We start from the raw sequence: 26,285 nt of genomic DNA on the forward strand, positions 1-26,285 counted from the left end.
TGGTGATATCACCTTAAAGAATCCGACGGTTTATTTCTACTATTGAATTGAACATTTTGTGAATTATATAGTATTCTAACCTAAAATGTATTTCTGGAGGAGCTTTCCTATATCATTAGGGGCATTATTTGGAGCATTAATCTGCCGCTAATACACCATTTTTCCCCAATGATGACAAATGCTATTTTGTCAAATTCAATACATAGGTTAAAAGATCTCTCTTCATCATTCAGTTAGCATTTATAGGTCCCCTGGTACTTTTTAGAGGTGTCCATATGCAATAGATGAATGCTGCTTAACCTGCTTATTTAAGCTGGACTGACTGACCATCTATAACGCTGGGTTCACACCTGAGCGTACGCTGTTGCGCTCTGTATGCGCGATTTCATCGGGTGTTTCCATACGCGGCTCCGGAAACAAGCAAATGCCCATTGTCGCGCATTCCCGGAAGTCTATGTACGGGAACGTGCGACTATACGCCCCAAAGAAGCTCCTGTACTTCTTGGGGCGTAGGGCGTTTTACAGCGCGTTCATACGCGCTGTAAAACGCTCAGGTGAGAACCATGCCCATAGGGGATCATTGGTTCTTGCCTGTTGAGCGTTTTACATCGCGTAGGAACGCACTGTAAAACGCTCAGGTGTGAACCCAGCCTTATGTATAGAGGTGCCCCAACCCTTCCCCAATGGCAAACTTCTCAGAGATCTGCCACTGCTAGATGTGTCTAGTGGCTTATTCTAGTGGAAGTGCCATTCTCCTCTTTCCCCATTAAAGGGAACCTGTCACCGGGATTTTGGGTATAGAGCTGAGGACATGGGTTGCTAGATGGCCGCAAGCACGTCCGCAATATCCAGTCCCCATAGCTCTGTGTGCTTTTATTGTGTAAGAAAAAACGATTTGTTACATATGCAAATGAACCTGAGACGAGTCCTGTCCCTGAGATGAGTCCAGCGTGAAGGAGCCCAGCACCGCCCCGCATCCTCAGAATCTCCTCCTTGCTCCCCGACGTCAGAAAGCTAGAGCGCTGTAATCTCGCATTGCGCGAGCTAGCTGGGGGTGGAGAGAGCTATCTGGCAGCTGTATGGCCACTCTAAAAATCCTGTAAATTATTCCATGTGGAGCGAAACGTTCTTCTGGAGTGAATTAGTAATTCAATGAAGATGGTTATTCAGCCCATAATATGGCTGTCTGCACTGTGTGGATCTAGGGGTGACACCTATATGTGTCACATAAGCTGACACCTCAACACGTCTTTCCTCGCACACCTACCAAAGCTATCAATGACTTACGGTTTCAATACTTAATGAGCTGTGAAGTAATCTCCTTCTTCTAAAATGAGATATTCACCTGTTAACAATTCATTTGGCAAAAGGCCCAACCAAGCTGCTTCCCTACTCAGTTGCACACATTGTGATGTCAGCCCAGCTGATGTCTGCAAATGGAGAAGCAGACATTTGGCAGCTATGCCACCTGTTATTTACCTTCTTCTGGGGGTCAGTTCTGAAGAGGAGGGATGTTCTGCCACAGGTTACACCATTCATGGTGAAAACTATGCTATATGAATAGTCCATCACATATTCCTACAGTGAAAAATCTATGTAGAAGTAACTTAATCAACTCTCCTGTCAGATTGGTGCCGAAACGGCAGATGGTTTATCACTCCAGGAATCCAATCTAAACATAGTGATACAGTCTAGGGATTAGATTGTATCCAGCTGCTCTCTCATAGGCTTATTGTTATGAATCCTTCCCACCTGATTGGTTGGGCTGGAAATATATTTTCCCTATGGATATATATACAGTATGTATACAATTTGGAAACTTAAAACCTTTAAACTTGACACTTAAGGGACCTGATAGGAGCCAGAATTTTTTAACTATACAGAAATATAGTAAAAACAGTATGGAAAACTTGGAAAGATTCTACAAAGTAGTACATAAGACAATTGTAACTTTTGGATCTTTCAAGGTTGGGTGAGGCATATACTCATGCATTGTAATATTTTAGTTGGTTTCCTACACATTAATAGAAATGACAGTACTTCAGTCTAACAAAGTCATACAGATATCTCTTAGCGATGGAACTAGAGTAAGCTCCATGCAGATCTTGACTTGTTTGGGATCAATCCTAGGGCCCAAGGCCTATTTCTGGTATTATCTAAAAATTAAGAAGAGTACACTTGACAGGATCAAGTAGGGGCCGTTTACATGGGCCAAAATGCGGACAGCACACCATGTACTGTCCACATCCGTATGTCCGTTCCATAGCCCCGCAAAAAATATAGAGCATATCCTATTCTTGTCCGTTTTGCGGACAAGAATACGCATTGTTACAATGGATCCGCAAAACACTGATCCGCAAAAAATGCGGATCCATTCTAACAATGCCTATCCTTGTCCGCAAAATGGACAAATATAGGACATGTTCTATATTTTTTGCGGGGCTATGGAATGGACATACGGATGTGGACAGCACACGGTGTGCTGTCCGCATTTTTTTCGGACCCATTGAATGTTAAGTGCTGTTGTTTTGTTAATGCTGTATTAGACCTACAGATAGTCGACCAGATCATCGCTAACATTAACATCACCAGCGTTTGTAGGAACTCCGCCTGTGTAAAGTGTAAAAGTGCCACCAATTACCCGATGGACAATCAAATGCTCATTCATCGGGCAGTCACATTTTTTATGCATGCTAAAAAATTATTGTTTGTAATAACGCTCTGCTGCCGGCAAACAATGATTCTGTATGGGGACGAGCGATGGCATTAGCGATACTGTGGAGGAGATCGCTGTATGTAAATACAATAGTCTTCTTTAGGCATTTGTCGGGAAGCAATGCTTCCTTCCCGACAATCGAAATGCTGACCTGCAGGTCTAATACAGCTGTTTAAACATTTTCTTCTGTTTAATTTACAGCCAAGTCAACGAGTCTGTCACTTCCTCTGACACCCGAGTCACCAAAGTAAGTATTAAGTAACGGCAAGCTCTCTTGGCAAGGGATGGGTGTCTTCTCGTCTTGGCTACAATAGCTCCATTTCAGCTTGTTTTTATAAATATGCGCTGTCTTCCAGTGACCCCAAGGGTTCCCCATTTGAGAGCAAGACTATTGAACGAACCTTAAGTGTGGAGCTCTCTGGAACTGCAGGTAAGTGCTGATTGTTATAAAGATTTTTTTGGTAATGTTTTGGTGGGACTGTTTCGGAAAAGTTTCAAGAGAAGGATCTTGAATGTATATAGTAGGATGAGTATTCGCTGAAATCTCTCTTGTTTTTTTATTTTTTTTTATTTCATTTTGATAAGTAGTTTTCACTGTTACCTTTTAGCACTTAGTTTAAATCCAACTAAGGAAAAAATCTGCATGGAGTCTGAATGTTCTCCTAAGATTTGTGTCTTCCACACTCCAAAATCATTCAGCTACATTAAAGGGGCCTTTGAGGCTTGTCATATTACCCTCACCAATATCCAATTGGTGAGGATCTTACACCATGCACCCCACCAATAACTTGTTCCCTGTGGTCTACAGTGCTGGAACAAGCACATTGAGTAGTGTTCAAAGTGTAGTGACCTTTCAAGTTCCAGTTCCAGAACTGCTGATCAGTTGGCGTGCCAGGTGTCCTGAGGATAGGTTATCAATATCAGGAGCCCAGGAAAACCATTTCATGGCCTTGGTTTGGAGTGTGTTTGTATTTGACACAGGGGATTTAGATTGTGAGCCCCATGAAATAAAGGGAATGATGTGAATGGTGACAATCTCTGTACTGCATTGCAGAATATGTGTGCACTATAATGGAAAGTAATCCCATTTGGAGCGTGACTGGACCCCAAGTGAACAATACAGCACCAGAGGCTGCTCTTGGACCTAAGTTCATGTTTGCTTGATATACTGTCCTCATAATCAAGATCTCACCCTCCTTCCAAGGTGGGATAATGTGGCATTATCTGGTTTACATAGTGCCTGGTGCTTTATTTCTCCTGCACCCACTTTCTGTAAATTATGAGTTACTTCCATACCCCATGGATACAAGCCATGCAGTTCTTCTAGAGAGGAGAGTCCTGCACCAGTACCTTCTACCCATTACCATAGGGGTGGACTACCTCGCGACCCCTGCTGATATGATATTGATGACCTATCCTGAGAATAAGTCATCAATATCTTTGCTCTGCACCAGCCCTTTAACTTTTCTTCCTGTTTTTCTGAATTTTCCCATTTTAAATTGAGAAAGTATTTCTTCTTTGTCTATATGTACATTATATACAGTATTATACCAGACATCAGTCTAGGCTTTATGAGGGAGCTTATCTTCTGCTGAGGGTTTCACTTTTTATTTTTTGCTTTTTTGTGTTATTGTTGCTAAAACAGATTTATCACTGACTAGTTATGGGAGACAGTTTTCATATTCTCTCATATAAGCTTGTCATTTTGTCTGTTAATTACATGGTTACATTCTTTCAATGCAGACAGGTCCCTTGCAGTCTGTCAGAGCATGGAGAGGCAATGGTGGCTGATGGTTTAGTAAAATGAGTGTAACAGGCTCCTGCGAGGAGAAGTAGCAGATTTCATCTTCAGGTGAAATATGTTTACGTTGTAAGTAGCATGAGGTTGATCTAATAGGAGAAGCCTGAGGCTTGTAAGACTTGCCTTTCCAGAATCTTATGAAGTCAGGTTCCTTGACTGAAAATGTAATGTCAGAATTCAAGGGTGGATGGTTCTCCTGCAAGTAATGAATGCAGAACAGGATGTCTTCCGCTCCTCTTATAGTGTGTTATAGGATAGTTAGACTACGTTGATAATTTACTGGAGAAGATTTAATCAAGTAGAACAATTCTGCTTCGTATTGAAGTATGCCCGGCTATTGTGGGTGTATGACTGATCAATGTCCATGTCTGTACTGGGTCATAGAAAAAGCTCCAAAACTTTTGGTTTAAGTGTTGATTAACTGAGGCAGTGCATAACACTGATAGATAGATAGATAGATAGATAGATAGATAGATAGATAGATAGATATGAAATAGACAGATCTATCTATCTATTTATAATGTATTATCTATTATCTATATTGTATCTATCTATCATAGATAATAGATAATAAATTATAAATAGATTGATAATAGATAGATAATTGCCCAACAGAGACCTTCCATCTAGAGTTCTGCAAATACCTCCTCCAAGTCCATCGCAGCACCTCCAACATGGCGTGCCGGGCAGAAGAGGACAATATCATCCTGGGCACACTTACAGGACAGCAGCCTTACTACTTACCACCACCAAGCCTGGCTGAGCCACAGGGCCCAGAGCAAACCCTGCGCCCTCCAACTGAGTGTCAGCTGTCTGCCCAGCCAAACCCCCAACATGCCCTGAACAAAGCACAAATAAATGGGGTCATAGAGAGCTGCAAAGAGCGATACATAGAGGAATGGAGAAGCGAAATAAACACCTCCCAGAAACTTACCGTATACAAATCACTGCAAAGGGACTACACCATGGCGCCCTACCTGGAGAGGATACCCAACCCCAAACACAGAAAGACCCTGAGCATGTACAGACTGAGCGCCCACAGCCTGGAGATGGAGACGGGGCGGCACAGGCAGACATACAAGCCGCGGGAGAGCAGACTGTGCCAGCACTGTGTGCAGGGGGCCCTGGACGATGAGGCCCACTTCCTGCTACACTACACCAACTACCTACTCACCTGTGAGGGCTACTTACTTCCAGAGACTCCCCGCTCACATCCCAGATTTTACCTCCATACATGAGCAGAAGAAACTCCACATCCTACTGGGGGAAGAGGAGTCCACTGTGGAGATCGCTGCCCAATATGTCTCTACCTGTCACCAACTGAGAGGAAGATGAGACACCATGGACTATTATACCCCCATACTGCCCCTTTAACCCAACATCCACCCCCTTTAATTCCCACATCAAACTCCCCTCCACAATACCTATTATTTCTTTTGCTTTGGCAATGCTAAATGTTTTACTTGGACGTGCCAATAGAGCTTTATTGAATTTAATTGAATTAATAGTTAGTTAGATAGATAGCTGAGATAGAATATAGATAATAAATAGATAGATAGATATTACATTAGATATATATATATATAGATTTGCAGCAGTCCAAGGAGATCTAATCAAGTATTTAGTTTATTCACCCTTATTAAAACACTGACGTTTCCACCTTGTGATAGGACTGAAATGTTGCTGCTATGACATGGGTAAATAAACCACAATAGGATATCCTTCGAGTGCTGCCATTTCTTCATAGATAGATAGACAGTAAATCAATAGATGATCCCTGCATTGCTTCTAGTATAAGTCAAGCTCCAATTTGGTATCTTTTATGTAACATATGGATGGACCATAACCACAAAGAACATGTCTACGGATTGGTAGCTGACCGACAAATTCTGGTGTTTTGGTGGGCACTCGAAGGAAGTTTGTAAGTCCTTCAGGCAGGAAGGATGAGATGGAGGGGAGCACTCACTTTCTTCTCCAAGCCTTGAATGTGTTCCAAACAGAACTTGCTGGGACATGTAGTGCGCGGCACCATCGCCTTCATGTACTAGTGAACTGTATTTAGTTATTTTTTGTTAGGATGGAGTGTTAGCACTGCCATGGATATATGTGCTGGTTACCTACAAACCTGCTCATCCATTGTCCCTGACTGCCTTAGGGATCGTCGGCAGCAGCTCAGACAGGTAGCCCCTGTTTCAGTTACTCTGCTGGGACCTTTTGTTGGTCTGTTTGTTTGAAGTCTATGGAACAGATGTCTTGTTGGCAAATCTGTCACTGACAACAGGCTTATATATCTCTTTTTATGTGATCTATGCAATTTAAACGGGAATTTGCTGATACGGCTAACAAATGGCTGTAATGCCATTGTATTGCCGTGCTGATAGCCCTAAATCTTAGCTCTTTGCCGACAGATTACAAGAGCTTCATAAAGTGGGTTTTTTATGGTTTTATCAAGGAAAATGTTTACATCAGCCTGGAACATTTGTCCTAGCGCTAGTTATAGTAAGCTATGTGTGCATAGATTTGATAAGCTGTAAAATGTCATTTCAATTATCGGGCAAAAAGAAAAAAAAAAACAACATAAAACGTGCCTTTCATGTGAGTGAATTCTTTGTGGTGTACCGGGATGCTTGTGTGCTGCGTATTATGCTGTGCCTGCATTGTCGCATTGTGCTAACCTAATGTTCTAATAAAGTGTAATAAGGGACACGCTTGGGTAAAGACCATCAGCGTCTTTGCAGAAAGCATTGCCCTTAATTGCGCAGTCAAGCGACCTTGAACAGGTTGCTGGGTCCTCACTCCACCCAAAGATTAGTTCTCATTGGATGCAATGAAAGACGCGTGCACTTTCTCCATGTCATGGAAGAACATTAGATAAATGCATTGCTTGTTTCCTTGAAGCAGCCATTTATGCACGAAGCAGCTAGCCGAGGTTGGAAAACTGCATTTCGTGTTTTCTCGGCTGCTTTTCCGTAGTGCAAGACGCATTTCAGCATCTTGTGTTATCATCATTTCAATTGCTAACGTATCAGTTGATTCTTAAGGCCGAATGAGCACGTGATTGTCAGGAGGGACAGCGATTGCCAGGAGGGAAGTGTTCCCTCCTGGCAATTGCTTGTTAGCTAGCGGTGGAGACTGCTGCTATTACATGCAGTGATCTCCTCCACGGCATGGGGAGGAGCGATCGCTATAACAGATTTGTTTTTCCTTTTTTTGTTTCAGTAGTGCTTCCGGTTCCATTCCGTTTTTACGTTCCGTTTTTCCATATGACATATACAGTGTACAGTAATTACATAGAAAAAAATTGGTCTGGGCATAACATTTTCAATAGATGGTTCTGCAAAAACGGAACGGATACAGAAGACATACTGAGTACATTCCGTATGTGTTCCGTTTTTTTAGCGGAACCATTGAAATGAATGGTTCCGTATACAGACCGTATACGGAATTTAAAAAACGGTCCGTAAACGGAAAAAAAATAAACGGTCGTGTGAAAGAGGCCTAATAGCGGGGCAACACCGATAGGGTATTCCACCCTTTGTTTGCAGTTGAGACCAGATTAAAGTTTTCTTAATCTGATTTTTTTTGTCTCTTTTTATGAACAAGTGGCAAATATTTAGGTACCACATAAATCCTAAAAACGAAACGTGATAGAATAAATTCAGACAGTAGAGCCTATGTCAACAATATGTACTGTACAAGTCATTCTGAGTATACTATTATGGGCAAGACACAGATTCCATACCAGATGGTACATTTTAAAGAGATCATATACTAAAAAAACTTCTGTAAGACTGTGTTGTGGGCATGCTCTGCGACCAAAGACACCGTTCTCCCCAATCAGATAATGTGAAGTGTCTACTTTGCATTGGTCAAAATCAGTTGGAAATGATTCTGCTCTGCATGCAGCAGCTTTGTGATCATTGTCACTGGCTGCATTCTCATTTCATCTATGACCAATATTAGAATGTTCTGTCCAGCTATGCCTGTCTACACACCTAAAAAAATAATATTGAATATAAAAATAATACAGTAATGTATAGCTGACAGTCTAATGTACAGTCGTGGCCAAAAGTTTTGAGAATGACAAAAATATTAGTTTTCACAAAGTTTGCTGCTAAACTGCTTTTAGATCTTTGTTTCAGTTGTTTCTGTGATGTAGTGAAATATAATTACACGCACTTCATACGTTTCAAAGGCTTTTATCGACAATTACATGACATTTATGCAAAGAGTCAGTATTTGCAGTGTTGGCCCTTCTTTTTCAGGACCTCTGCAATTCGACTGGGCATGCTCTCAATCAACTTCTGGGCCAATTCCTGACTGATAGCAACCCATTCTTTCATAATCACATCTTGGAGTTTGTCAGAATTAGTGGGATTTTGTTTGTCCACCCGCCTCTTGATGATTGACCACAAGTTCTCAATGGGATTAAGGTGTGGGGAGTTTCCAGGCCATGGACCCAAAATGTCAACGTTTTGGTCCCCGAGCCACTTAGTTATCACTTTTGCCTTATGGCATGATGCTCCATCGTGCTGGAAAATGCATTGTTCTTCACCAAACTGTTGTTGGATTGTTGGAAGAAGTTGCTGTTGGAGGGTGTTTTGGTACCATTCTTTATTCATGGCTGTGTTTTTGGGCAAAATTGTGAGTGAGCCCACTCCCTTGGATGAGAAGCAACCCCACACATGAATGGTCTCAGGATGCTTTACTGTTGGCATGACACAGGACTGATGGTAGCGCTCACCTTTTCTTCTCCGGACAAGCCTCTTTCCAGATGCCCCAAACAATCGGAAAGAGGCTTCATCGGAGAATATGACTTTGCCCTAGTCCTCAGCAATCCATTCACCATACTTTCTGCAGAAGATCAATCTGTCCCTGATGTTTTTTTTGGAGAGAAGTGGCTTCTTTGCTGGCCTTCTTGACACCAGGCCATCTTCCAAAAGTCTTCGCCTCACTGTGCGTGCAGATGCGCTCACACCTGCCTGCTGCCATTCCTGAGCAAGCTCTGCACTGGTGGCACTCCAATCCCGCAGCTGAATCCTCTTTAGGAGACGATCCTGGCGCTTGCTGGACTTTCTTGGATGCCCTGAAGCCTTCTTAACAAGAATTGAACCTCTTTCCTTGATTGAGGTGCAATCTTAGTAGCCACAATATCCTTGCCTGTAAAGCCATTTTTATGCAACGCAATGATGGCTGCATGCGTTTCTTTGCAGGTCACCATGGTTAACAATGGAAGAACAATGATTTCAAGCATCACCCTCCTTTTAACATGTCAAGTCTGCCATTTTAACCCAATCAGCCTGACATAATGATCTCCAGACTTGTGCTCGTCAACATTCTCACCTGAGTTAACAAGACGATTACTGAAATGATCTCAGCAGGTCCTTTAATGACAGCAATGAAATGCAGTGGAAAGGTATTTTTGGGATTAAGTTAATTTTCATGGCAAAAAAGGACTATGCAATTCATCTGATCACTCTTCATAACATTCTGGAGTATATGCAAATTGCTATTATAAAAACTTAAGCAGCAACTTTTCCAATTTCCAATATTTATGTAATTCTCAAAACTTTTGGCCACGACTGTATATGAGGAGCTCCTGACTCTCCCCTAACAGATGATGTTGGGGGAGAGAAGGATCGGTTTAACTGATTTTGTCTGCCTGGTCCTTTTATTCTTCCAGGAGATAAGCTACCTCCAGAAGGGTTTGACAGTGGCTCCTTCCTCTCTCCTCATTGACATGACATACATACTTGACCAAACCGAACTTGTATATATATAGAAGAGTCAGGAGGCAGTGGGGAGAAATGTCCTTCAGCCAAACTATTGACTATATATAACCAGGGGCGGACTTTACCACCGCACAAACCAAGCCAATGTTTGAGACCCCAGAAATCAGGAGGCCCCCTGCTGGCCACAAGCAGTTTTCTGAAAAAAAACAACTGAAGAGGTGGATATAAAGCCAATGCAGCTGGTTCAGGGGCCACTCCCCAGCTGTGGAGCAGTAGCAGAAATGCCCAGTCTACACTGCTAAGCTGAGAGTGTGGCTTAGTGGGCTTACGAGGTGGAGCTTAGCTGTGTAATGGGGCAGAGCTTAGTGGTACAATGGGGGCATAGTTTAGCGGTGTGATGGGGCGAAGCTTAGCAGTGCAATAGGGCCCCTAGACATAACTTTGCCTGGGGCCCCAGAAATGCTAAATCTTACCCTGTGTATAGCCTCATTTACTTATGTAGTTACGATATGTACACACCAAATGCAGACGGTAATAAACACATCGCTGTGCAAAGGTGAACATGAGGTAGACCTTGTTTTATTAATTAGCTCGCTTTCATGAAGCCTTCACATTTTTCAGCAGTAATCAGCTTTGCAATTAAACATGTCGCTGATAAGTTATCTTAAAGATTAGATAAGAAATCCAAATAAACAGGACTCTTTTGTGTTTTCATTAACATCACATTTCAACCCATTTCCCATGCTGTATTACACAGTGTGACATAAGATTCAACCCCTAACATTATTGTGATAATGGGGGTTATATTATACTTAGGTTTAAAGGGCATCCATCAGCAGATTTGTAGCTATGATACTCGCTGATCTGGTGCACTTGGGAGCTGAAGGTTTTGTGTTGGTCCCATGTTCATATGTGCCCACATTGCTGAGAAAAATGAAAGCTCTGCTCTCTGTACTTTGATTGACAGGGGTAGGCAGTGTAAACGTGATCAGAGAAAGGAGAGCCTTTAGGAGTAACAACAACGCCCCCATTGCTCCTAGAGGCTCATTTGCATATATTTAAACTTAAGGGGGTTTTCCAAGACTTAAATACTGATAACCTATTCTCTGGATAGGTCTTTAGTATCTGATCAGTGGGGGTTCGACAACAGGGGCTGTGCTTGGTGAGCATGGAGAAGGCTGCGGCGCTCACAGAGGTGCCGTTTCCTTTTCAAACAGCTGAACAGCGGGGGTCCCAGGTGTCTGACCTCCATCGATCAGATACTGATGACCTATCCAGAGTATAGGTCATCAGTATTTAAATATCAGAAAATCCTTTTCATTTTTTCAAGCAATGCGGACACATATGAACATGGGACCAACACAGATGTCTTCAGCTGCCAAGTGCACATGTAACAGGTCAGCCAGTTTCAAGGACCCTATGAACTCTTGTTCCTGATAATTGGCCTGAAAATCATGCTGTCTAATAGGGCCCTTACACCTACAATAGAATCCCTGACGGATGATAGTCGCATGTAGCTTTCTAAAGGTAGCAAACCTTCTATGATCTAATAGGCTCTGAACAATTTGGCTACATAGCAGGGCATAGTCAATGGGAGATATTGGAGCATTCAAGTTGGACATCTAGTCATAATTTTATGCTTGGATGTCAGAGCCTAAGCACCATCTAAAAGTTCAAAAGTGGCATAGATGAAAGCAGTTTTCCCATATTAAGAAGTGATGTTTCATTACTTGAATATGCCATAGTTTCATGATTATTGGGAGCCCACCTCTTGGCTCTCCGGTGATCACCTGAATGGAGGGGAAAATATGTTTTGACATTTTTCCTGCACAGCTTATGTTCACCTTTTGTTCAGAGAACTGTACCGCAGTCCCATTCACCACTGGAGGTGAAGGAAATTGTTGTGAAGGAGCTCCAGTGCTTACCTACCACTCCTTCACCTTCATTGTGAGGATCGGTGGAGGCTTTTCTGATGCTTTGCCATCACTTCTAATAGTCAGAAAAACCCTTTACGTCACCAAGGCTCCATGGATTAAACACTAGACGACTAGTTCATCGGGAACCAGATACCGTGGGCTAAGCAGGAAGTGCTTAGCCCACAGGACCACCAAGATGTGGGTAGTAGACATCAAACTTCAAGAGGATCTAGCAGCTCTCCTGTTTTGTCTCTTCAGCTCTAGTAAATAGTTTCCAATGAACTGACAATTCTTCATCATCAACTCTATCTTGTGCCGTTCCTCTCTTAGGCTTCCTGAATATTGATGAATAAATTGACAATGGGGCATTACCGTTCTGCTTGAAAGAGGCCTTTCCTTACACAGCCTGACATTGTCAGTGCTGATTGGGCACTGTCAGAATATGTAGGGACACACCCCTAACCGGCAACACCCAGTTTCCAGGAGGAATAACATAGGGGTGACTCTGAAAAAAGATGGCCTACACTTGTTATTTCAAATTGAAATAGACGGGAGTGGTGTCAGGTCTACTTCCACCATAACTTTTGATATTTTCGTATTCAATGTGTTACTGCACATGACATTTTCTGCACATTTTTACCTAGGGAAATGTGAACAGCCGTTATAATTTCAGCCTTTTTTTTTTTACGGCTTATGATATGTCATCTGTATTGATTGTGTACATATAGCCTAACAGCAGCTTGAAAGTATCCCACTGCGGGCTGTAGAATAAAATCTCGACAAGATCTGCCTAGCTTTGAGCTGCACCTGGTACAAACAGCTCGTTTCCTCCATTTTCCCATTCAGAGCATCCATTTTAAGAAACGTTTCCTTCTCAGATCCAAGCGTTTGTTTCTAAGAAGGACTCTCTCACCCCTTTCTATTTCTGCCATCGTCTCTGCGGATATTGTTGTTTACAAATTGTAAGATGTACATCTTTAAAGATAAAAATGGCTGTCGCTGGCTGCGTTTGCCCATTACTTTGTCGTCTTTGTGTCACCGGAGACCTGAGCCTATTTTATTCGCCTCGGGCAGATGCAGCCGTTCTAGTCTTTGACAGTCTTTTGTATTAAATGATTTTGCCTCGTAGCTGCCAATGTGGCAGGGTTTGTGAGTCATCTGGGGAATACGACTTGCAGTCTGTAGCTTACGCTGATTTATGGTTTATGCTGGTTCAGAGTTTATACTGGTTCATCCTTCTGCAGGTTCATGGCCTGAACTGGTTTTCTGCTTCTGCTGGTTTGTGTTTGGATCCGGATGATGCTTTATTGCTTGGGCTGATCTGTAGCATATGCTGGTATATATAGTATATGCATTAGGTTGTGCTCGATTTGTGATGGACATCTCTTTCTAAGGATAACTGTAGAAGCAGCAGGTGGTTGTACTAGGCCATCGAGTGGAGAATGCTGCTGCTCTGCTATTCACGGTTGCCAACTTGTATTTCTTTTTTTTTTTTTTAACAATTTATAAAAAAAAATGACAGAAAAACCAAATTTTTGACAAATTGGAAAACCCTAATGCATAGATTATAGGTGATATTTGTCTAGAGCTCCATAATCTGATTCTAAATTCCAACATTTCATGTGAACTGCAAGATGATGATAATGACAATATTGCAATAATCTATTAAAAAATGGAAATTTTTTTGTTTGTTGGATATTCATTAAAGGGATTGTGCAGAGCTACAATATCGATGTCTTATCCTCAAGATAGGTCATCAATATCAGATAGGTGGGGGTCTGACACCCGGCTCATGCGATCACTGCTTCCTCTTCAAAATTATCTGCGTGTCTCCATTGTAGAGGCTTGCGCAGTGTAATTACAACTGGTCGCCCCATTCAAATGCATGTATTGTCATTACACTGCGCGGGCGCTACAGAGAAGATAACATGCAGGTAAATATTGTGGAGGAAGCCTCGCTTTCACAAGCGCCGCCAACCCTTCAAGCAACTGATGAGTGGGGGTACCAGGAGTCAGACCCTTGCCAAGCTGATATTGATGACCTATCCTGAGGATAAGTCAGCAATATCGTGGCATGGCATAACCCCTTAAACTCATGAATGTGGCAAAAATAAAGACCTTCCGGAGAACAGCTGCTCAGTACGAGTTGAAACCCTCACTAATCAATTGTTTTTCACTGGAGATATTTTCTGCAGCGGCCGCTACAGGAATAAAGTGGTATTACATGTTGCCCATTCAAATAAATAGGCGCTCATGTAATATATTGCCACGCTGAGTTCTCCGGAGCAGGGATTTATATGTAGCAGCTCTCTATTCCCGCTCCCTAATATTTCATATGAACAAGTAGTTGTGTAACTTTAATAGAGACATCCCACTAAACTGTTACAGGGCCTGGGGAGGACAGGGGCCCAACGCTGAACTCCTTATCTTCTCAACATGAAAACACTTCTTTTTTAAGCAGCTGCCACTAGGAGAAGCTTAGTGCAAAGAGTTTATTACATCTTCCATTGCAGTCAGTGGTAACTGTTTGAATTCCTATGCACAGAGCTCAACCTAGTGGTGGCTGCAGGAAGCCAGTTTTGTAATATGTGAAGGGGAGCAGTGACTTAGAGCTGCATTGGGGGGATTTCCAAATGTATTTGTGAATCAAATAAAGTGGGTGAGGCCAACAGGTGACCTTTAATTAAATTTTTTAATTAAAATTTCTGTGTGTAAATTCATCAACAATCTAGGGCGTTGCGTTGCCTGAGAGTGTGATTTATGCACGTGTACCGGGAAATCAGTGGAGCGGTTGGGCCCCTATGAGATCTGTGTATGCCCCTGTGAACAAGAATGGGACAACCCCGTTAGTGGCAGCAACAAATGAGGTGACAATAGACTGGCCACTAACGTAAGTAGTCATCCCAAAGGAAACCTCCAGTTAGTATCAGCTAGACAGCACAACAGCCTCACCATTTATTAATTATTAGTCTTTATAGTCGTCACTTGCAACTATTTGTTTCTTTCAAATCCTTCTCAAATTATTGAGATCGAACTGTGCATCGGTAAAAGCAGCTGAGAACTAATGATTGTAGAGCGCATATAAATGGTAACAGATTTGAGTGCAAAAAATTCGGCAAATGTGAGTTATCTAGAGGCACTTGTTTATTACAGAACACATTTCAATGCAGTAATCATAAATACTGCTAAGGTTGTGCTCTGCAGAAATATGGCCTACATAGCGTTGATTGTTTGTGTTATGTGATTTGTCTGACACCCATTACATTCTGGGTAATGGCAGCTATTTGTTGCTGTGCGCAGCAGGCTCCCTTGACAAAGGAAAATAGACAGCAATAAAAACCATAGTCAGAATTTCATTCTGAGAGGAGCTTCACTGCCTATAGTTTGTGCAAGTGTGATAACAGTGTTCTGTACTGTCTTTTGTCGGCTCGCAGCCTGTAACAGTCACCTGTCTTTTTATAAATCTAGCCGTGCTCAGAAGCTGCAATCGAAGCCGAAAAATGTTTTTGGGAGGACCACGGCCAGATTTCAACCTTTTGAGTTTCAAGTGTGAATAGTCTCCTCTTTATACCACTATTCTCTGTGCACGTGGAAGTTGCTCTCCAAACACTTCCATCAGATATAGGGAAAGACTGCATCATCCTTATCATAGTGCTTGCAAAGTATAGGGGTGTCAGGTTTGTCTCCTGTGCGTTTGATGATGGCTTGCAATTTTTATGGCTTTATAAGAATCTGTTTTATAAGAATCTGGGAAAACTAACGGAATTATCCCATGAATTAAAAACATAATCTGGGGTAATGCACGCCATTATTTTAAAGGGGTTGTCTGAATGTTTCATACTGATGACCTATCCTCGCGATAGGTCGTCAGTATCTGACTAGTGAGGATCCGACACCCCGCCGATCACCTGTTTGAAAAGACCGTGGCACTCCAGTGAGAGGGGACGTGTCTGTTCCTACCTCCGCCATGGCTTTAAGATACCTCTCCGCGATCCTCAGAGCTGCCTCTCAGAAACCACACGGCTGCCAGCGGGATTTTGGTGAAATTCTGGCGCTACTGTCTTTGCCACAATTCTGGGGTAAAACTTGCAGTGTGAAAGGCCCCTTAGCTTCTTTACTCACTTCTCTGCAGCTCTGGCTATTTCACTTTCTGAGGGTGGGCAGAAGCTCCTCCCATGTGACCGTCAAGCAGTTGCATTTCCCAAAAGTGCATTACAGTCAGCTCTAGCAAATCCTGTCCCTCCACTGCATAGAAAGCAGCCCCTCACACACAGTCCCAGCAATTTGACTAATAAATAGCACTATGGAATTAATGCAGCCTCCATAGCACTATTTCAGTTTTCTTCTCCACTCTCTCTATAGCTATACATGCAGCGTGCAGAGAGCCGGTCCCCAGAGACTCTACTAGTTCCAGGGTTAGGATGCCGAGCGGTGGTATGGCTATGAGGAGTGTCACGATGCTCCTACCTGGATCTGGCACTCCAAGATCAGGCCACGTTGCAGCTACACAAAAAGTTTGTAATTGGTAGGAACTGAAGTGAGTAAGGTCCAGACTCTGATGTAAGTTGAGTTGATTTACTCGATACTGGCATAAACTGGTAGCAGCTCATACAGAATCACAGAAGCTCTTGGCTTCAGCAGGTTTAAGGGGGCACTGGCAGGTGAACTGTGTTCTTTCCTCTATTATCGCTGTGCTGAATTCTCCCTGTTGTCTGGCATCTTATAAGGGGCCTCTTTCAACTGGGCTACATGCCACTGATAGCAGGCTCAGTGCCTGGTGGGCATCTGACCACACTTTGATAGACTCTAGGGTCTCAGTTGCAACTCCTACAACCCCAGGGCTAGAGCTGACTTAAATGAAAGCTGTCTGGGCCGCTTCATTATGAAATCACTACACTGATAGGGGAAAGGGAGCAGGGACACTACTGAGCAGGTTATTCCACCACTAAATGCATTAGAAGGTGGACCAGAATTTTGGCCACAAGAGAAGCAGCGGGGGGCACTAACAGAGAGGAAAATGTGCATAGAAAAGGTTACAATATTTTTTATTGCCAGTATATAGCAATACTTCTTTATTTGAATTTCCTTATTCATTGCACAGGTATACTTTCCTGGGATAACCCCTTTAGGGTCCATTCAGACATCCGTAGAATGGGTTCGGATCCATTCCGCAATTATGCGGAACTGGTGCGGACCCATTCATTTTCAATTGGGCCGGAAAAGATGTGGACAGCACACAGTGCATTTCCAGTCCGCGGCTACGCAAAAAAATAGAGCTTGTCCTATTCTTGTCCACAGCTACGGACAAGAATAGAAATCCTCTATTAAGTGCCAGCGATGTGCGGCGTCAGTGTTTTGCGTTCCACAATTTGCAGACCACAAAACACTACGGATGTCTGAATGGACCCTTAATGAAATATAAAGCTACCCATAGACACAGAATATTTTTGCCACAGCTTATATAGGATGCTAGATTCACCTAAGGAAAAAAGACATTAGACAGACTGCATTTTTCTGCAATGATATAGTTTTCCCAAACCTGATTGTTCATGTTATTGACTCCCAGTCATCGTGATGATCCTTGTAAATGACCAATACAATGGTTCTGACCTATGGGAATATAGATTTGTCTATAGGAACATTTGAGCTGCAGACCATTGGTTTTATAAAGTGTAAATGGTCATCGTGGAGAAGCTCCCCTGAGGAGAATAGTCGTGTTTCATTTTGCTTTTATAGGAATAATTTTCTCTGTAAAAATTGTTCTCATGGTAGCAAAACATCTCTGCATGTAAATGCAGAGAGCAGAAGAGTGTCCTGATAATGAATTACATTCGTATGATTGTAGCCACCACAGCTGCAGCCTGAAAGTCATGCTGATCAATGCAAAATGCCTGAACTAATATACCAGACACAGATACATTAGAGTATCTCACACCGGCTAATTTTATGAAGATAATATCAAGAGGTCTCAATCACTCAAACAAAACAAGGCCGCATTGTGCAGGAGGGTAAATGGAATACTTTACAGCACTTAAACCATGGAAACATTTTTATGGTATTAAAAAAAACTGTGCCAAATTGCATCTTATCCTCTGAAATAAGGATATAAAAGAATGAAGAGCTTGTGTAACATACATTACATGTTAAATTCCTAAACATGGTCCTTTATTTTCTGCATTTGGTCCTTGACAGTGTCTGAGTATGGGGTGCTATAATGCTAATATGTCAATGAACTCTTTGTGGAAATTCCCCTGTATTTAGTGCTTTTAGGGTCAGTTTATACAAGGTTGACTATCCCATGGAAGAGGAGTGTTAGACTAATGAGAACCATTGGGAATTCCCTATATGTCGTGTTTTCAGGTTCGGTCTATACAGGGTTGGACTGGCCCATCAGAGAGTAGTGTCAGATTACTTAGAACTATTGTGAGTTCCTCTGTATGTAGTGTTTTCAGGTTCGGTCTATACGGGGTTGGACTGGCCCATCAGAGGGGAGTGTCAGACTAGTAAGAACCATTGGGAATTCTCTGTATGTAGTGTTTTCAGGGTTGGTCTATACAGGGTTGAACTGGCCCATCAGACAGTAGTGTCAGACTACTTAGAACTATTATGAGTTCCTCTGTATGTAGTGTTTTCAGGGTTGGTTTAGCCCATCATAGAGGTGTGTAAGACCATTGGGAATTCCCTGTATGTAGTGTTTTCTGGGTTGGTTTAGCCCATCATAGAGGTGTGTAAGACCATTGGGAATTCCCTGTATGTAGTGTTTTCTGGGTTGGTTTAGCCCATCATAGAGGTGTGTAAGACCATTGGGAATTCCCTGTATGTAGTGTTTTCTGGGTTGGTCTACACAGGGTTGGACAGTGTCTGCAGAAAGGAGTTAGCAGTCTAGTAAGAACCATTGGGAGTTCTGTATGTAGTATTTTCAGGGTCGATGTATACAAGGTTGATTTGGACAGGCACAGTACCAAAGACTTCTTTGGTGGGCCTAGGCTCTGACACAATAATGGCCCCTAAATGTCCATCAGAAGACAAACCTTTTAAAGTTAATTTGCAACTTAACACATGCTACTATAGACAATTCTTATGAAGTGGATACACAAATATCTTTGTAAAATTATGATAATTTATATGAACATTAGTAGCAAAAGCTGTATGGCGAGTAAACATGGGGCACCAAAGCAGGATTGACAATGGAACTTCACTCCACCACAACCACTTTCAGTAAGTTTAGAACATAGAGAGTTTATACCCTCTTCTCTATTTTTCTCACAGTCTCATAGTGATCTGTATTGAGTTTTCCACTGTCTGAATTTTCCACATCCATAGAAACAACTAATTGCTCCTCAATTAAAATGAAGTTGGGCCCTACTTTGTTGCAGAACCCCATAAAGCTTGCAGGACATTAGATGTAGGATGTAGTTGAGAAGAGGCATGTTCTGAATAGATTGACAATAGGTCCTCAGAATTATTTTCTCCTAGAGGGCATAAAGCTCCCCAAACTTGGTCTTCAACTTCCAGTGATACAGATTTTACTGAGGACATAAATCTTCCTTCCCCTACAACATGCAGAAAATGGATTCCAGAAGTGATAGGGTAAATTGAATCTAGTGACACTTGGTGCTGATTTTCCCCACATTACTCTTCAATTACTCAAGTATTTTTAGACTCTTTTGTCATTTAATTTTTAATGAAGTTTTTCATTAAAAACATCAGGATATAATTATGCTCTTTTAATATCAATAGCCTGGTGCGTCTGTAAACATAATTACTTATTAGGACTAATTATAATTGTTTTTTTTTTATTCCGAAACAAATGCACGGAGAGGAAATGGATAAAATCATATTATTTACATCCCCTATAGCTAATGATTTAATATTATTACTTTTCATTTTGCATTTTAAGTGAGCAAATTACATAAGTTGAAGAAAATTAAACTCATTTCACCGCCTTGCTGGCCTTGTTTTCATAGAACTGTTTTCATTGTTAGTGACTTGCTTTATTTTGGTTACACAAATATTTGTGTTAATCATAACTAGGAATTTATAATGAACTGAGGCAAAGGAGGCAATGATATCAAGGTTCTTATTGTATGTTTTATTACATGGTGTATTTGTTTATGAATATTGATAATGTATTCTATTTGTATGATGTATGGCTTAGAAAAAGAGGTTCATGCCGTTAGAGAGTTGTACAGGTGTGAGAACCTCGCCATTTGTACAAATACATTAGTATTTGATATAAAATGTGTTCATGATACACTGTGTCTATGAAGAATAAATATGGTGGTTTCCCTAAAATTCTTGCCCCTACAAATCAAATTCCAGCTTAGGCTATGTTCACACCATCTTCAGTGTGTATGCAAAAACTACTTAGAGCATGCCCATATATTACTGTGGCCAATCCAACATATATCTTGTTAAAGGATATGAGGCCTATGGATAAAGGATTAGTCCCACTGAGTGTTTTTTCCATGTAGAATCCACAGCATTAAGGAACAGGTTCATTATATTCACAGATGGCAATGCAGACAAGGATCCATGCAGATTTTTTTCCACTACATGTGAACTGGGTTGCCTAAACTCGATTTGCTTGGATGGGAGGTGAATTGAGGACTTAATGTGGATTCCTGTTCAAATTCTGCTAAAATAATCAGTGTCAAATCCCAAAATTGGGAATTTAGACTTAGAATGTTCCTTTGCTTCTGCTTTAATATACATCAAAAAGATGGTCAGATAAGCGGTACAGTGAACAGAGGAATTATTACCTAAGAAAATATTATAGAATGCCCCCCGCTCTTTTTGTAGTGCTCCCCATCTTGAGAAATAAAATAAAAATATAGTAAGGGGTCTATTAATGTCCTTAACATGATATAAAAGGGATCATATCCTACCTATACTAGGATCATGACCATTGTAATCATTGCTTTGCTTGTTATAATCAAAACTGATTATTTTACTGTACAATTTTCATACATTGCTCCTAACTTTTTTGAACCTGTGATTGGCCTGAAATGTATTTTCACTCTTATTACAGATATTGTAGATTTTGTAAGTTTGAACTTTTTCCTTGTTTTGATTTTAGGACTAACCCCACCAACAACCCCACCTCACAAGGCCAACCAAGATAACCCATTCAGGGCTTCTCCAAAGCCGAAGTCTTCTTTCAAGTCTGGTGTACCACCAGCTAAGAAATCTCGATACATTGAGTCTTCCAGTATCCAAGTCATTAACTCAAAAAAAGGTCCTGAACAATCTGAACTGTATGCACAACTTAGCAAAACCTCTATGGTCATTGGACAAGAGGAGAAAAAGGTGAAGCGACCTAGTTTGCGGCTTTTTGGAGACCATGACTATTGTCAGTTTATGAATTCAAAGTCAGAAATACACATTAGCTTATCACGAGATTTACAGGCCTCAAGACAACTTGAATGTAAGGATTCTCTACCTGGGAAAAAATCCCAAGTCTGTACAGTAAAGTATCAAGAGGAAAGTCCAAAAGACAGTTTTGAGGGAACCATGACAAGTTCTCAAAACTGTAATCGCAAACCCCTGCAAGATCAGGAAATTCGCGCAGAACTCAATAAGCACTTTGGTGACCCAACACAAGCCGTTTATGAAGAAGAAAACAAAAACAGTGACCTGGGAAACAGTGGTTACATTGATGATCAGTTCTCTAGACTACCTATGTTTTTAACATCTGGACTGGGTATGGATAGTTTGTTTGATGACAGCGAGGATGAGAATGATAAACTTTGTTATTCTTGGGATGGAATGCAATCCTATACATTATTTGATGTATCACCTTCCTGTTCATCCTTCAACTCTCCAAGCAGATATTCTGTATCCCCACCAACATCTTTATTTTCACAAAGGATTTATTCTCGATCAAGGTCTAGATCTTTTCCACAGCACAGATCATGTTCACAGTCTCCATATTCACGTTCAAGATCCAGATCTCCATCAAGCAGATCTTCATCAGGGTAGGTAAAAAGTAATATTATGAGGGATTTTATCAGCGTATAAATGGCTAGTTCTTAGAACCCTTGGAAATGCACAATGTTGTACACCTCTACTTCAGAAGTATGGAAGACAAGACATTAAAAATGTGTGTGGCAAGCATATGAACCCAACTTTCATGTTGAATTTACTGGCCATTTGGCTGGGTAGAAAACTGTTCTTCAGTGTTTTTTTTTTTTTTTTACCAAAAACTGGACAACAATGCATAACCACCAACATGGCAAATTCTTTATCTGTAAGAGTGAAAGACATGATCTGCTAATGATACTTATTGGTACATGTATTGGTATCCGAGCTGAACCATACATTTCTTAGTCATTTTAGTTTTGGTTTTCTCTTGAGAATTGTCAACCAGCAGGGACATTTAGCACACTATTTATTGTCTAAGAGAAGAAAGTGCAAAATAATGTATGTAGGTCTCTCAGACCTATATGTCTTGAACAGTCCAACGTCTAGTTAAAAAAGTCAAAATTGCCTTTGAATAAACCATGGGGGTCACTTATTATACTATACTATTATACGGTTAGTTGTGCCTCTATCTGCGACTTCTCCCTGCTCACACCAGGTCTAATAATGTGGACGTAGCGGAAAAGGGGACGGGCCAGCAGGCCAGTCTCGTTCAGCATTTTCTATGCCTGGTTTAGGCGTAGAAAATGGTGTAAATATAAGACAGCAAGGAAGATGTCTTACATTACAGAACTGGTGCTGGATGCACCGAAGTTATGGAGAGGCCTGCGCCTCTTCAAAACCTCGGCGGATCCTCCGCCAGCTATATAGCTTTATTAGGACCGGCGTCTAAAACTCCGGTCTAAATAAATGTTGAATATTAACATTAAAAGCAATTTCTTTTGACCTCTTACTGAGTATTATCATGTTAACAGTGCCTGCAATGCTCTGATTTTTCATGCTATCGTCACCAAAGGGCATTCATAGCCTTTAATTTAGTAGTTACATTTAAGGATGCCTACTTACAGTGCCTCAGCCGTAATTTAAAGGGTTGTCCCATGAAAAAGATTCTACATTTTTTAATCCAGACATCCAGATCTGAATTCTTTTGTAATTGCATGTAATGAAAAAGTAGTATACTCACTGAGTTATTCAATAAAATGTATCTGTATAGCGCCACCTGCTGTTTGTTCTTTCCTCATCTCTCTGTCCACTTCGCTAATATGGATGTACATGCTCAGTTCAACTGCCACCAGCCTTATTTATTCTTAGAAGCTGTAACAGTGACAGGACATGCTCCCTGAGCTTGGACATGCCTGCCGAGCTTCAGCAGACAGGACACACACCCTGAGCTTCAGCTTTCACATCTCCTGAGAAAGGACACAGCCCCTGAGCAGCCAGCTTGAAATTGATCTATCAGAGCATATATATCAATATATAAAAGCATGTCCTATGTGATATCTGATTTTTATCAGACTTGCATATAGCCCTCACGCACCTGAGACCAGATGGGTTGTTATGGTGAATGCTACCCCTTTTTTCCCACTAGTCACACATTGGCCCCATTTTACATTAAGTGATAGACATAATAGATTTATTTGCATTAGTACAAACTATGCTTTTTATTTTATGGTCTATTTTATGGTTATGAAACTGCTCTCAGAAGAAAGAAAGCCTTGCTTATAGGCTTGAGCATAGTGTGAATATAGGCTTTAGTTAACAGTATGAAATCCAGATTATCCATATGGTATTTATCACTGTGATGTATGATGCTGTCTGTCATAATCTCGGCTTTTCTCAATCAGTCTCGAAGTAGCAGGGAGCATTATTTATAAAGCTTTAATGATTAACCCTTGTGATAAAATGATGGGCCTGAAATACATTCCCTTAAACCTGGTGTTAGTTCCTACGTTAAAAATGACTAGGATAATGCTTGGAAAGCTAAAGAATGCAGTCTTGAGAATATATGGAATGCATATAGATTTATGAAGTAGAACGCACATGATAACGGGAACAATATATTCCATTTAATCAATCAAAGCAATGGAGTTCAAGCACACTTTGCCCAATACAAAAAAGATAAAGTATTGGAATAAAATCTAAGCGTATCAGAGCAGTCAGCTTTAGCTTGTGTAATGGTTGACGGGAGCAGAATCTACGTCAGACCCATTCCCTTGAAACATACATTCTGCAGGTCACTGAACTCAGCGGGGCTCACACAGAATTAACAGACATTAATTAAACATCCCTATTGATCTGGCCGTGAGTTCTAATTCTTTGCTCCGTGTTACTGCACATACTTGTTTTTTTGTTTTATTTCCCTATTTTAATGTTTTTTTTCAGCACTGATTTTTTTTTATTGTTCACGTCCTTAAAGGGAACCTGTCACCAGTTTTATGGTGTCCTAACTAAGGGCAACATAAATAAGTGACTGATTCTCTTAGCAAAATGCTGGGTCACTTTCTTTAATTGACCGAGTCAATCTGCCAACATCTTGTATTGAAAAGCTCCAGCTGATAATGATGAGTCCTGAATATTCATGAGCTCCTGACTCTCCCCGCCCACCTACTGCTGATTGACAGTTATTTTCCATTTGAATCAGCAGCAGGTGGGCAGGGGAGTGGCTATAGCTCTGAATTAAATATACGCTGGACTCAATGACATCACGCCGGACTCAAATCAGCTCATTAGCATGCGGCATCTTTGTGTGTATATTATGAGGTAACCATCTGTCACACCAGTAAGTGAATACATCTAAGGCACTTTTTAGTAGTTAATGATTGTATATAATTAGTTAGATTATAATCAAATATCCACATGACAGGTTCCCTTTAAGCTACATTCTAAACCAGGCATGCTCAACCTGCGGCCCTCCAGCTGTTGCAAAACTACAACTCCCAGCATGCCTGAAAAGCCTACAGCTATCATCCTACAGCAGGGCATGCTGGGAGTTGTAGTTTTACAATAGCTGAAAGGGCCGCAGGTTGAGCATGCCTGTTCTAAACAGTCGTCATTAAAAATGTCCTACCCTTTACCATATTGAAAGTGTGTGTATAGCCTTTACCTAGCTGCTGAGCCTGACATACATCTGTAAGACCACTGATCCTGCTTCTGATGGCTCTTTCTGCTCTCCTTCTTTCAGTGGCTAGTTTCACATATACGGCACAGCAAGTTCTCCGGATATGGCATGGCCAGATAGTGGCGCATGCCCGCCGGACTCCATAGACTATAATGGGATCTGGTGGGAATCCAGACACTCCCTGGCATAAATGCTGGAATTTGGCAGGACAAAAATCACTGCACACAACTGTTTTTGTCCGGATGAATCTCAACATTTATGCCGGGGAGTGGCTGGATCCCTGCCAGTTCCCATTATAGTCAGGGGGCTCTGGTGGTGATTGGCCATATCTGGCTAGGCCAAATCCAAAGAACCCCTGCAGGCTGTTCTCTGCCAGAATGGCTTGCCGGATTGCTGTGTCACATAGGTTAAAGTAGCCTTAGAGGTTGCAGCAGGGATGTATACACGACAGATGTGTATGAGGAGGGGGGATGCTACAGGAACAGCAGCTTACATAGGCTGTGGATAGAAAGGAAAGGATATAAAAGGCAGTTTGCAGGGGGAGACAGCAGCATCCTGGACTCACAGTTCTAGCATTTAAAGGGATACATCTTTATGAGTAATCTCTGAAACTAAGATAACATTGCACGCTGAATATTAGGCTACTTTCACACTTGTGGCAGAGGGAATCCGGCAGGCAGTTCCGTCGCCGGAACTGCCTGCCGGTCGGCAAAACGTATGCCAACTGATTGCATTTCAAGACTGATCAGGATCCTGATCCGTCTTACAAATGCATTGCAAGAACGGATCCGTCTGTCCGTTTTTTAAAATAATACATTCCTATGTTAAAAAATTGCGCAGAACGGAACGACGGATCCGACATTCCGGTATTTTGAATAATACATTCCTATGGAAAAAAAATCCGGATCCTGCATTCAGGCAAGTGTTCAGTTTTTTGGCCGGAGATAAAACCGTAGCATGCTGCGGTATTATCTCCGTCCTGATCAGTCAAAAAGACTGAACTGAAGACGTCCTGATGCATCCTGAACGGATTACTCTCCATACAGAATGCATGGGGATAAAACTGATCAGTTATTTTCCG

General features: G+C 41.5%; 1 protein-coding gene across 3 annotated transcripts in view; it reads left to right on the forward strand.

The window, feature by feature from the left end:
- The window catches only part of PPARGC1A (PPARG coactivator 1 alpha), a 103,185-nt gene that overhangs the window by 60,518 nt on the left and 16,382 nt on the right, over positions 1-26,285 (forward strand). For all 3 annotated transcript variants that reach the window (XM_040419027.1, XM_040419028.1, XM_040419029.1), the window contains exons 6-8: positions 2,918-2,963; positions 3,073-3,146; positions 21,245-22,142. In XM_040419027.1, the coding sequence (XP_040274961.1) occupies positions 2,918-2,963; positions 3,073-3,146; positions 21,245-22,142 (1,018 nt within the window). The remainder of the gene's footprint in view (positions 1-2,917; positions 2,964-3,072; positions 3,147-21,244; positions 22,143-26,285) is intronic.

This window comes from Bufo bufo, chromosome 2 (assembly GCF_905171765.1).
Source record: "Bufo bufo chromosome 2, aBufBuf1.1, whole genome shotgun sequence".
NCBI lineage: Eukaryota > Metazoa > Chordata > Amphibia > Anura > Bufonidae > Bufo > Bufo bufo.